The sequence below is a fragment of the Aotus nancymaae genome, unplaced genomic scaffold (assembly GCF_030222135.1).
Source record: "Aotus nancymaae isolate 86718 unplaced genomic scaffold, 86718_ANA_hifiasm-v0.15.2.pri h1tg000011l, whole genome shotgun sequence".
NCBI lineage: Eukaryota > Metazoa > Chordata > Mammalia > Primates > Aotidae > Aotus > Aotus nancymaae.
In genome coordinates, this window is record NW_026988422.1 from 54087732 (window position 1) to 54101545 (window position 13814).

The 13814-nt window shown below is 35.1% G+C and overlaps 1 protein-coding gene across 2 annotated transcripts in view; it reads right to left on the minus strand.

The window, feature by feature from the left end:
• Positions 1 to 562: 562 nt before the first annotated feature.
• The window catches only part of LOC105707266 (cytochrome c oxidase assembly protein COX16 homolog, mitochondrial), a 32222-nt gene continuing 18970 nt past the window's right edge, over positions 563 to 13814 (minus strand). For both annotated transcript variants that reach the window (XM_012438193.3, XM_012438192.3), the window contains 2 exons: positions 10118 to 10180; positions 563 to 7156 (listed from right to left, as the gene is read on the minus strand). In XM_012438193.3, the coding sequence (XP_012293616.1) occupies positions 7040 to 7156; positions 10118 to 10180 (180 nt within the window). In that variant the 3' untranslated portion in view covers positions 563 to 7039. The remainder of the gene's footprint in view (positions 7157 to 10117; positions 10181 to 13814) is intronic.

The following is a 13814-nucleotide window of genomic DNA, read 5'->3' on the forward strand; positions in this document are numbered from 1 at the left end:
TGGGTTCAAGCAATTCTTGTGCCTCAGCCTCCCTAGGAGCTGGGATTACAGGGATGTGCCACTACACCTGGATAATTTTGCATTTTTAGTTTACTGAAAAAAATCCACACGTAAGTGGACCCACACAGTTCAAACCTGTGTTGTTCAAGGATCAACTTACATGTATTTCAACAAATAGATATTCTGTTCCTTAAGATTCCAGCTAAGGAGTGACACAACATTTAGAGTTTTGTTGTTGTTCCTGTTCCTGGGTCTCTATTGTTTGTATTAGCATTTCATGGAGAAAGCTAGATGGAATGAGAAGAGGCTACAAACTTATCTTGTGGCAGTCACTACTGACAAGTTTCCTCACATCTTCAATGAGCAGAAAATCCCTAATTTTTAAAGTTATTTGAGATAAAATTATGGAGAAGATATTTGGAAAACCAGAGTTAAAAATATATAACAACGCAAACCTGAAATCAAAACCTGACAAATGTATCAATAAGGTTGTGAGAGAGCAGGGACCATGTATGCCAGTCTAAGAATATTGATGCAAAAATTTTAAACACCATATAGAAAGTAGCATTGAAAAAACTTGTATTTTAAAACCAAGTTAGGTTTGTTACAGAAGGATAAAGAGAGTTCAATAATAAGCAACATTTTAAAGTAGTTCTTAGAATAAAGGAGAAAGTCCACAGTATCATATAGGTTAATGCTCAAAATGTATCTCACAAAACTCAACATTTGTTTCTGGTTACAGTATTATAAAATTCAGTAATAGGAAAAAAAATCCCTAATTTCATAGAGCATTTATCAGAAAACAGCATATCACAATGATGAAACAGATCTAGCATTTACATTAAGGCCTAGGAAGGAAAAACCCAGACTGCTGACTGCTCTGCTAGTTTTCAACATTATATTGAAGATTTTAAGATTTTACTGAGGCAAAAAAATTAAATAAATGGCATAAATATTGGAAGAAGTATACAAGATTGTAATTGTGGCTGATGCTATGATTTTCTACATACAAAATCTTAGCAAGTCAAATAAAATTATAAAAATTAATAGTGTTCTAGAATCTTCAAAATTTGGCAAAATTTTACCACTAATTGACTATGAAGAAAATATAACAGAAAAACACACTCAAGACCACAAAAAAATTGCATTACAGGGTCACTTGGAAAAATATTTGTAGAGCTTAAAGGATTCCCTGAATATGAAAAGTAAGGATACACTCTAATATAAATGTATTCAAAGCACATTAACCTACATTTCTTCCAATTTATATAAAATTGTTTGATCAAAGTAATTCAAATTAAAAATAAAAATAACAGGCTGGGTGTGGTGGTTCATGCCTATAATCCTAGCACTTCAGGAGGCTAAGGTGGGTGGATCACTTGAGGCCAGGAGTTCAAGACCAGCCTGGGCAACACAGAAAAATCTTGTCTCTACTAAAAATACAAAAATTAGCCAGGCATGGTAGCACATGCCTGTAATCCCAGCTACTCGGGAGGCTGAGGCAGAAGAATTGTGTGAACTCGGGAGCTAGAGGTTGCAGTCGAGATTGTGCCACTGCACTCCAGCCTGGATAATAGAGCAGGACTCTGTCTCAAAAGATAAAAAAAAAGGAAGGAAGGAGGGAGGGAAAGAGGGAGGGAGGGAGGAAGGGAGGAGAAAGAGAAGAAAAAGATAAAAATAACACACTCTTAAAAATGTATCAAATAGGCCCGGCATGGTGGCTCACGCCTGTAATCCAAGCACTTTGGAGGCCAAGGTGGGCGGATCACCTGAGGTCGTCAGGAGTTCAAGACCAGCCTGACCAACATGGTGAAACCTGGTCTTTAAAAAAAATAAATGTATCAAATAAAGAACAAAGAAAATTACAACAAATATTAAAGAGTTTTTAGGATATGTTACAAATATGAATACATACAATTTCTTGAGGGCAATAAAATCCTTTAAAATGTCTATATTCTTTGACCCAAGAATGTGATATTTAAGATTTTATTGTAGGTATTAATACTAAATAGAAAATATAATTACTAGAGTACTAATTGTATATGGCAAAAATTCAAAACAGCTTATAGTTGGCAAAGAACATTAAATAAATTGTGCTCAGTCATAGAGTATCTTTTATATATGACAACATACATTATGTCAAAAACCACAATTACTTTTACACCAACTTATAGCTACCATATATTGAGCAATTCCTATGTGCTAAGCACCATGTTTATTTACATTTAATGCACTGAACAACACTGTGGAAAAGATATTAAATCCCCACTACACCAGATGAGTTGAGACTTAATTATCATCCTCTTATTTTACGTTATGTTTGCTCCTAACTGGGTTGTTTCACTTTCTCAATAGTATATTTTGAAGCACAGAAGTTTTAAATGTTCCTGAAGTACAGTTTATCAATCTTCTCCTTTCATTACTTGTGTTTTCAGTGTCATATCTATGAAACCATTACCAAATCTAAGGTCATGAAGATTTAGATCTATGTTGTCTTCTGAGAGTTTTATGCTTTAAGCCCTTACATTCAGGAATTTATTCCATTTTGAATTAATTTTTGTAAACGGTGTAAGGTGTGGGGGTCTAACTTCATTCTTTTCCATGTGGATAATCAGGTACCATGTGTTGAAAAGATTATTTTTTCTTTCATTGAATTGTTTTGCCATTCTGTGTAAAATCCATTGACTGTAAATATGAGAGCTTATTTTTAGATTCTCAATTATAATCCATTTATCTCTATGTTTATCATGATGTTTATCAGTTTGAAACATTGTTCTGTTTGGTGAGGCCAAAAGTTCAAAGTTGCAGTATGGTTATTTTTGTTTTGTTTTGAGACAGGGTTCTGCCATGTTGCCCAGGCTAGCCTCAAACTACTGGGCCCAAGCGATCCTCCCACCTCAGCCTGCGGAGTGAGTAGCTGGGACTACAGACGTGCACTGCCATGCCTGTCTGGCATTATATAACTTTTAATTACTATAGCTTTGTATTTAGTTTTGAAACCAGCACGTGTTAGTCTTCCAAATTTGTTCTTTATCAAGACTGTTTTGAATATACTGACTGGGTCCTTTGAATTTCCATATGAATTTGAGGATTGGCTTTTCCATTTCTGAAAAGGTGAACATTGTAATTTTGGTAGGGATTGCATTGAATCTCATGTCTATTTGGAGAATACTGACATCTTAATATGACTTGTGATCCATAAACATGGATGACTTCACATTTATGTAGGCCCTATTTCTTTCCGCATTGTTTTACATTTTCAGAGTGTATGTTTTGTACTTCATTTTAAAAGTTTACTTCTAAATATTTTTTATTTTGATGTTTTTGTAGATTGAATTTTTTCTTAATTTCATTTTTGGATTGGTCATTGCAATAGAAAAATTTTTTTAAAATTAGCCAGACCCATGGTGGCTTGTGCCTAAAGTTCCAACTCAAGAGGCTGAGGCAGGATTGCTTGAGCCAAAAAGTTTGAGGCTACAGTGAGCTATGACTGTGGCACTCTACTCAAGCCTATGCAACAGAGCAAGACCCTATCTCTAATACATATATTTTTTTCTATTAAATACATTCAATTCTATAAACTTCCTTCAAAGCACCTCTTTTGCTTCATCCAACAAATTTGGTAAGTTGTATTTTCTATTTCATTTAGTGCAAAATATTTTTAATTTCTTTAAATTTCATTACACCTGTGTTATTTAGAAGAGTGTTGTTTCATCTATGAGTACTTTGGAATTTTCTAGCTATCTTTCTGACATTGATTTCTAGTTTAATTCTATAGTAGTCCGAGGGCTTACTTTGTATGATTTTTATACTTTGAAATTTGTTGAGGTGTGTTACATGTTGTCTGTCTTGATGAACGTTGTTCGAACTTGAGAAGAATGCCTCTTCTGTTGTTGTGGAAGTACTCTATAGATGTCAATTACATACAGCTGATTGATTGATGGTGCTCTTTATTTCAACTATGTCCTCAATGATTTTCTGCCTACTTGTTTTGTCAGTTGTTACGAGGATTAAATCTCTGTAAGTCTATTCATATATTCCTCATATATTTGTAATTCTACCAGTATTTTGCTTTGTTCAGTGTATATACTTTAAGAATTTTAATGTCTTCTTGGAGAGGATGGGCCCCCTTTATCATTATGTAATGACCCTCTTCTTCCATGATTTTCAGTGCTCTGAAGTCGGATTTGTCCGAGATTAATACAACTACTCAAACTTTCTTTTGATTAGTGTTATACTGTACATACTTTTCTCCCTCTTTCTTCAGTTCTGTCCACTGTTGATGACCTCATTAAAGGTTTGCTTGTTGTTTAATGCCAGAATTTCCTTTTAATTCTTCCACTTCTTTGCTTTTATTGCTCATTTGTTCTTGCACGTTGTATGCTTTTTCCATCAGAGCTCTAATCATATTCATCATATTTTAAATTCCCAGTGTGATCACTGCAACATCCTTGCCATATCTGAGTCTGATTCTGATGCTTGTTTTGTCTGTTCAAACTGTGCTTTTCATTTTTCATTTCTGTTGAATGTTGGACATGATGTACTGGGTAAAAGGGACTCAAGTGAATAGACCTTTAGAGATGTGGTGGTAATATACGTGGTGGGCAGCAATCTGTAAGTCCTACGATTAGACTTTTTAGTAAGCCTAGGTCCCAGACTGGACATTCACAAGTGCTTTAAAGTTTTCCTCCACCTCTCCTGACCCCCATTTAGGTGAAACAGGAAGGTTGGAGGCTGGGGTTATTTCCCTTCCTCCAGTTGGTTGGACACTGGTAAAACCCAATGTGATTAGGTTCTAGCAAGAGTTTACTTTGGGGCCAGACTTACATTAAAGAAAACAGAATTCTCTGGGCATATTTTAGAATGGTTACTTTCACCTACACCTGCTAGAAGCACAAGGAAATTTTTCTCTGATACTGTGAAAACCCAGTGGGACTCTTAGAGGTAAAACTCACAAGTGTCTTTTCCCCAGTCCACACAAGGCTTGGCCTCCTCTTAAGAGATTTTCTTTCAAATTTAGTCCATGATCAGCCTCCAGCAATTATTCAATTACCTTTAGATAGTCCTACCCAATGCTGGCTCCAGCGGCAGTTTCTGGGCAGGTTCTCCTCTAGGTAAACTATGATTTTCTGCACTTGCCTATGTCTCCAGTTTTCAGGGTGGTGGTTTGTCCTGTGACTTCAGTTCTCTGACAGATCAAACAGTTGATTTTTAGTTGTTCAGCTTTTTTCTTTGTTATGATGGGAATTAAAATTAAGCTTTTTACATGTCAAACTGTAAAACAGAAGTCCTTCATGCTTTTAAATAAATTGCCAAAGAAATAAACACAAAAAAAAATTGCCAATTTTCTGGGCTGGTGGTACCATTTTACATGATACCGCCAATGTGTGAGAGATTTCGTTTCTCCACAACTTTGCCAGCATTTCATACTATCACTAATTTATTTTTAGGTATTCTAATAGATGTGTAGTGATCTCAATGTAATCTAAAATTGCATTTCTTTCATAGTGATGTCAAACAGTCTTTTCAGAGCTTATTTGCCATCAGTATATCCTCTGCAGTGAAATGTCTGTTTTTCACCCATTTTCTAATTGAAATTTTTTAAACTGAGTTTACAGAGTTCTTTATTCTAGATATGAGTTTTTTGCCAGATATGTGGTTTACATGTATTTGCTCTCAATCTCTCCATTTTTCATCCTTTAACAGGGCCTTTGGCAAGCAAAAGTTTGTAATATTGATGAGATTAATTTGTCAAGTTTTTCTTTTATGAATATTCTTTGGTAAGAGCAATTCATCAAGAACTATTCAGTTGAAACCTTTCTCCTATGGTTTTTTCCTAAAAGTTTTATACTTTTATATTTTATGTTTAAATCACTGATCCTTTTTTGTTACTTGTTTAATGAGTGAATAATAAGTGGAGCCTCTTTTTTTCCCTATGAAATCCAATTGCTCCCCCTGATAACTATCTTCTGAATCATTTCTATCACAAATTATCATCATTAGATGATCAAACCTTTTTGTTAAAACCAACCTGCTGAAAAGACAATAAATTTTGACTAGGAGCAGAAAGGTGGAGTGGATTTATAATTTTATGGCAATTATAAAGGGTTTCAATGGAGACTTTAGGCAACTAGAACTCAGCATAAAACCAGAAGGTAGAAGCTGATAAAGACAGGGGTAAAAGGAGAAAATTAGTTCAAAAAACCTAACTTTCCTCAATTCTATCCTTTTGCCCAGGGATCAGATCATTGCAAACCCCAAGTTAAAACACAAAACAAAACAACACTAGAGGACCATTTTGCATACAAATTATGCTAAAGTATAAGGGATATCTTAGTATTTCTGAAACTGTAGTCATCTGTGGATTTACTGAAATTTGTTTTATCTGCTTATAATCATATACTACTTCATGATTTTTGACAACCAGAAATAATATAATTTCCTTGACATGTTAATGGTATCAGTGTAATTATCAGGTGATGCTTTGAAAACTGATTATCATACTATATGAGGTATTACAAAGAAATTTAAGACTCTTATCAGATTGTGATCATTTTTCCTTCCCTAATAGAAGAAAATTACTGCTTGATTTTACTGTGAGAATTTGGATCTAGATCTACTGTCCTCATTAGAAATCAGAATGAAATATCAAAATGATGCCCTAGTGGCTACTGCAAAAGAAATATGTGGGTAATTGGAGAGTAGAATACATGACTCTCTTTAGGGGCAGTATTTACATTTTTTATTTCAAGGTATAAAATATACGTGGCCAGCATTGTTACTTTTTCTTTTTTCTTTTTGACTTTTTGTAAGTGATGCTGCTGAAACATTGTTACTTTCATCTGCCTATGGAATAGCTGAGAAGTATAAAAACCTGTACTTAAACTTTTATCAAGATTATCTGTCATCAAATTACCCACATCCAAATTTCCATGGACTTGGAATTTCCTTTCCACTTTATAGTGGTATGTATTAGGAAGTCCAGTTTATAACATTTTTATTTAAAAAAAAAAAAAAAAGGAAAAAAGAATCAGCATAGTCAAGCTCTCTTAGTTTTAAGGCTTTCTGGATTTCTTCCTTGGAGGAGGTCAGGATCTTCCCAAGGCCTGGGTCCTCGAATATTCTTCCATTCATCAAAAGTGGAGTCTTTTATTTTCTATAGAACCACAAAAAATTAAAGTATAAATATTAGTGTAAGAGCCCTGTGGCTTTGATTAGGACACAACTGACTGAATGAATAAATGAGTAGAAAGTATCCGATAGGTCCTCAATTACAATTGTAGCAAATAATCAACTACAATCATAATCACTGATGAAATGTCATCATGATTTAGAACTTTTCTTGTTTGTTATTGACGTTAATGCCTATCTTACCAGACCTTAACCATAAAACTATTAAAATAGAAAAAGAGTCTACAGCCCTTATTTTTGAGAGCAAAAGGAAAAGGACGAAGCTGGGAAAACAAAAGTACAAATCTAAAGGCTGATCCAGCACAACAGTGACTGACAGGGTTATCAGGGATAATGGTAGAAAACGAGAAGAAAAGAACAAAGGTGGAGACCCTAAAGTCTTCTACAAAAAGAAAAGAGACCAAGATAATTTGTCTTATGCCTGGGCTTAAGAATGAAAAGACTTTTCCTACAGCTACCATATGTAAAACACTTTTGGGCAACTGAAACTAGTTGCAACTACATTATGGATCATCCTACCTTCATTTAGTTTGAAGCACTTCTCAAGCACAAAAATAAAGGTGGAATAAAAGAGGAGAACATAAATGTTTCTTCACCTTTCTCCTACTGACCACCACTCTGACATTAACTTCTACATATCTGCTGTTTTAGTTGTTCTGGAATAATGGAGTAAGACAGGAGAAAAAAAAAAAAAGGCTGAGAAAACACAGGATAACTTATAGCCAGAGACAGGGAAAATGGCATAAATTTACCTTGACACTTGGATATTAAGCATTACTCTCTTACTAACTAGCTATATAATCTTTGGAAAGTGATTTAAGCCACCTGGGCTTTAACTGTCTCATTAAGTAACAATGAAAAGGTTGGACCAAACAGTCTGCATGGTTTCTTCAGCTCTCAAATTCCATAGGTCTTAGAAGAACTAGAAGGAAAAGCTACTCCCAGACAAACTCTCCATAGCAACACTACAGGTATAGCACTTGTATAACTACAAGTAGCAAGTTACAGGATTTTTTTTTTAATCAATGGGAAAGTAGTGAATGAAAATACTGTTCATTTATAGGAGTCTGCATTAAATATATACATGAAGGAAGAAAATTCAACTAGTTTAGCATACAAGAAGAATTTAAAGTATTTTCAAATATAGTTATGAAATGATCTAGCTATTTAAACGTTTTAATAAAGAATGGCCATTATCCAGATAACATAAGATATATATGCTTAACAGAACTTAAGATAATTCTGAAAAAACAAGTTCATGTAAAAGTGGTCTAGTCTTTAGAGATCTTTGGTAAAGGAGAGTCCTTGTAGAATTCTACGAAACATGCACAGTGGCTAAAGAATGGGCTGTGTAAATGTGCTCGGAAAAACCACTCAAGACTGAATACTTCACAGCCAAGTGGACTAGGCCTGAGTGTAGAACAGCGTCAAGAAATGTTAAGAAAAAACAGTGTCAAGAATATGGAGTTTTCAGGCCCGCCAGAGTGGAGACCTCTCTTTTAACACTTTGTTGCTACCTTGACATCCACCTAAGACACCAAAAAGGCTGTTCTTTGGAAGGAAAAATTATGCCAGAGAATAAGACTTTTTCTTTTTTTTTTGAGATGGAGTTTTGCTCTTGTCGCCCAGGCTGGAGTGCAATGGTGTGGTCTCAGCTTACTGCAACCTCTGCCTCCCAGGTTCAAGCAATTCTCCTGCCTCAGCCTCCTGAGTAGCTGGGATTATGGGTGCCCGCCACTATGCCCAGCTAATTTTTGTGTTTTTAGTAGAGATGGGGGTTTTGCCATGTTGGCCAGGCTGGTCTCGAACTCCTGACCTCAGATGATCCACCAGCCTCGGACTCCCAAAGTGTTGGAATTATAGGTGTGAGCCACTGCACCCAGCCTGAGAATAAGACTTTATTTAGACTAACCCCAACAAAGCTTAAAGCCAAGCCTTGACAAGATTCTCTGGAAAAACAGTTTGGAGATTGAATCCCAAAAAGGAGAAGGGCCAAGGAAAGAGAGTAGCCTTTCAACAGATACTTCCCTACAAATGTAGCACAAAACAAAGTTCAAGGTAACTAGCCAACAATTAAATTGTCTAATAAAATAAAAATCAATATTCTTCAGAATTTTCTTCAGTGCATTATCCACAATGACTACCTTTCAATACAAAATGACCAGACATTCAAAGAAACAGGAAAATATAATCCAGCAAAAAAAATTACAAACTCTAAGAGATGAAGAACATCCTCCCTCATCACATCCCATAATACAGTGTGCTATTTTGATTTTTGCTAATCAGATGGATGAAAAATTATACCTCATTACATTTTGACATTCCTACTACAATAAATTGAGCATCTCTTCATATGTTTAAGAATGATACTTATTTCCTTTGTCTAACAGTTTTACATGCTATGGTTTCCCATGTTCTTACTGAACAAATGAATTGCTGAACATTTTCACATTGATTTGGAGATGGTCTTCATATTTAAGTAAATTAATGTGCCATGATAAGATTAAACTATATTTTTAGGATTTCTTATGTAACTTGTGATTTTATATACATTTTTTTAGTCTGAACTTTTGAATTTGTATGTATGAACCCATTAATCTTTACTTTTAGAGCTTCTGGGTTTTATGTCACATTTAAATAGGCTTTTTTTGACTCAAGACAACAAATAAAATTATCCATTTATTTTCTCCTAGTACTTTAGACATTTTGTTTTTTTACTTTTAAATTCTTGATCCATCTGGAATTTATTTATTTTTAGTATATTAAGTATGGATCCATCTTTATTTTCTTTTCAAATGGCTATACAGTTTATCAAATACCATATATTCAAGATAATTGTTTTCTGTACTACTAATACTTTTATTTTAAGGCAGATAAAACCAGTAACTGATTATTGTAAGACAGAGACCATATTAACATATCATACCTCATATTCTGATTCTAAAGTTATTTTATTCGCTCTCAGTCTTTTTTCGAACTCAGGATCAAGCTGTAGAAAAGGAAAAAAAAAGTCATAAGTTATCTAAGTCCGTTGGACTCAATTTTCAACTTTAGTATGGCCAAATACAAACACACAGCGAAATCTCTGCCATCTATTCTGATCACATAATGATAACTAATGTACTACTACCACCACCATTACTCAACTAACAAGAGTTAATATCTACTGATTACTTGTTATGTGACAAGCATTTTGACTTCTATTGCCTTGTTTCATCCTCACAAAATCCATGAGATATGTATTATTTTTTATCGGTATTATCATAAGTAAGGAATATGGGAAACAGGGGGTTTGAATAACATATCAAAGAGGCAGAGCTTGGCTTTCAGCATTGGTTCTCTGCCTCCAGAGTTCACAATATTAACCACCAACCTAAATTACATTATGTAGAAATAACATAAAAAATACTAATATAATGCCACACTTGAAAACAAAAAGGAATACCTTCCATGGGCCAGAAGTAGACATCTAAAAAAAAAAAAAATACATAGAGGTAGATAGGAGCTAATGCTATATTACCTGTATAAAAAGTTTTTCTGACCAAGTACCACATGTTCTCACTCATAAGTGGGTGCTGAACAATGAGAACACATAGACACAGGGAGGGGAACATCACACCCTGGGGCCTGTTGGGGGGTGGGAGGGCTAGGAGAGGGACAGCAGCGGGTGGAGGGATTGGGGAAGGATAATATTAGAAGAAATACCTAATGTAGGTGACGGGGGGAGGGATGCAGCAAACCACCATGGCATGTGTATACCTACATAACAATCCTGCACAATCTGCACATGTACCCCAGAACTTGAAGTATAATAAAAAATAAATTAAAAATACAAATACAAAAATTAAAAAAAAAAAAGTTTTTCTGCATGTGGCAAAGCCTTCAAGAAAGAAGAATGTGATGGCTGAAATTAATAAACAACAACTACAAAAAAGCAAAGATCAAATAAGTAAAATAGAAGCATAACCAGAGGATTCCACTGGAATAATGCATAAAGAGAGAAAGATGAGACGAATGAAAAAAAGTACATCACAAAAGCTTGATCTAGAAGTTCTGACACATAGCTAGTAGGAGTTCCAGAATTAGAAAATAAAGAAAGGAGAGGGAGGGAAATAATTAAATAAAAATAGCAAAGAATTACTCACTACATAGCAATGAGTCCTCAGACTGAAAGAAAATGGTAAGAAGTAAGCACAACAAAACAAAAATATTTTTAATCAAAGTGAAATTGATTAAGAGAAAAAAGAGAAGTCACAAATAAAGAGTATTCAGATGAAAAGGTCAACAGCACAAATTCTATAGGCAATAAAGAGATAATATATTAATAACTTTATGACATTAATTCAAAAACTAGATATAATGGACAGATTCATAGAAAAATACAACTTTCCAAAACTGACAAAGGAAGAACAGACAACTTGAATAGTTTTACAATCTATAAAGAGTTAAATCTGTTACTAATAACCTCACACAAAGAAAACTCCAGGGTCAGATGGATTTACCAGTGAATTCTCCTAAGGAAAAAATAATGCCAATGTAACAAATATTCTGTATGAGTCATGTGGCAAGTATAACCCTGATATCAGATTTCAAAAGAAAATAAAGAAAAATAACAGGCCAGTTTCATATATGAACACAAATGCAGAATTATTAAAAATAGTGCCAAAAGAATTCAGCAACATACCAAAGAGATAGCATACCATGATCAAGTTGAATTTATTCCAAAAATGCAAAGTTAACTTGGAAATCACAATGTAATTTGCAAACAAACTAATGCAACAGAACAGAGAATCCTGAAGCAGATTTAACAACTTATATGAACACTTGATTTATGACAAATTAGACACAGAAGAACAGTAAGGAAAAAATGCTGTTGTCAGTATATGATGCTTGCACAATTTCTTATCTAGTAATAGATTAGAAAATATATTCCTCATACCACATACAAAAAAGGAAAGAAAAAAAATTATTCCTAGATAGAATGTAGACCCACATATAAAAGGCAAAATCAAAACTTTTAGCAATTCACATAGAAAAATACTTTGGAGTAGGGAAAATGTTTCTTAAAAGAAAAAGTAATCAAAAAGTAAAAAAGGAATAAAATATATTGTATTAAGCTTTTTTTTTTTTTGAGACAAAGTCTCGCTCTGTCTCAGTGCAGTGGTGTGATCTCAGCTCACTGCAACCTCTGCTTCCCAGGTTCGAGTGATTCTCCTGCCTCAGCCTCCCGAGTAGCTGGGACTACAGGTGGGTGCCAGCATGCCTGGCCAACTTTATTAAACACAAGAAAATTTGTTCATCAAAAGATACCATTAAGAAAGTAAAGACTAAAAGGTTTATAATCTGGAATGCATTAAAAAAAAAAAAAAAACTCCTAGAAAATAGTAGGAAAAAACCCAACAATCCTGGAGAAAAAATGAGCAAGAGGCTTCAATAGACACATTACAAAAATGAATATACAAAATAGAATATAAAAATGGCCAATAGACATATCAAAAGTGATTAACTTCATCAATCACCATGGAAAATTTAAATTCACCTAATAATTAGATAGTAATTCATAATACACCCACCAAAATAATTTTAAAAAACAAAACAAAATGAAACTGACAATACGAAATATTTGGAACCTTAACAATAAATTGCTGGTAACAATATAGGTGGATACAGTCATTCTGAAAAACAGTTTAGAATTATCAAATAAAACTGAAGTATGATACAACACCCTATAATCTAGCAATTCCTTTTTTGTACATGTACAAGAGAAAAACATACAAGAATGGAATGTTCAGGATGTCACCAAGATGGCAGAATAGAAGGTAACCTGCTTATATCCCCTCACAGCAACAAGAATCCTGCACCCATCCACAGTAAAAAGTTTCACTGCAGGAGCCTCAGAATTCAGGTAGGAGGTTGTCAAACCCTGATGGAGCCAAAGACCTAGAAAGGTCGTTTTGAATGCATTCACACCTAGGTGGATGATCCACTGAGCTTGCTTCTAAGTTCAAGCCTGAAAAGAGCCCAGTCCTTCAAGGGGCTTGGCTACAGCCCCATTTGGCTTTCAGTCTACAACCAAAACCAGCTGCCAAGAGATCCAGAAGGAATTGCACATGCTAGTGACTTAGCAGAAAGGCTTGTCTGCCTGCTGATACTGGTCTTGACAGTGAACCTGAAAGTGGCCCTGTGGCTCTGCTCCAGCCTTCAGCTGGAGGTCTCAGCTCAGAGCTGTTCACACAAAGGGAGATTCAACCATATCTGGTAGCCCAAGAGTACAGGCCTTCCCAATGGGCTTGCCAATCTCCTGTCATAGCAGATCCTGAGGGGGCCCAGCCTCAGCTGCAGCCCCTCTTGCTGTAGTTGAGAAACAATCCTGTCTGTGCAGAATCCTCCAGGGAGACAAGTGCCCCTCTTGAGCCAACAAGATCTAGCTCTCTAGCCTCCAGGCCACAGCAGATCCCAGGGGGGACCAGTCTGAGCTCCAGCCTCTCCTGTCATAGTTGGGGAACTAACCTGTCTGTATAGGGACCTGCTGAGAGATGCACACCCACCTGAGCCAATGCCTGAGGCAGCTCATTCTCAGCTTCAGCCCCTCCTGTGGAAGTTGAGGAACTACCCCAATGATG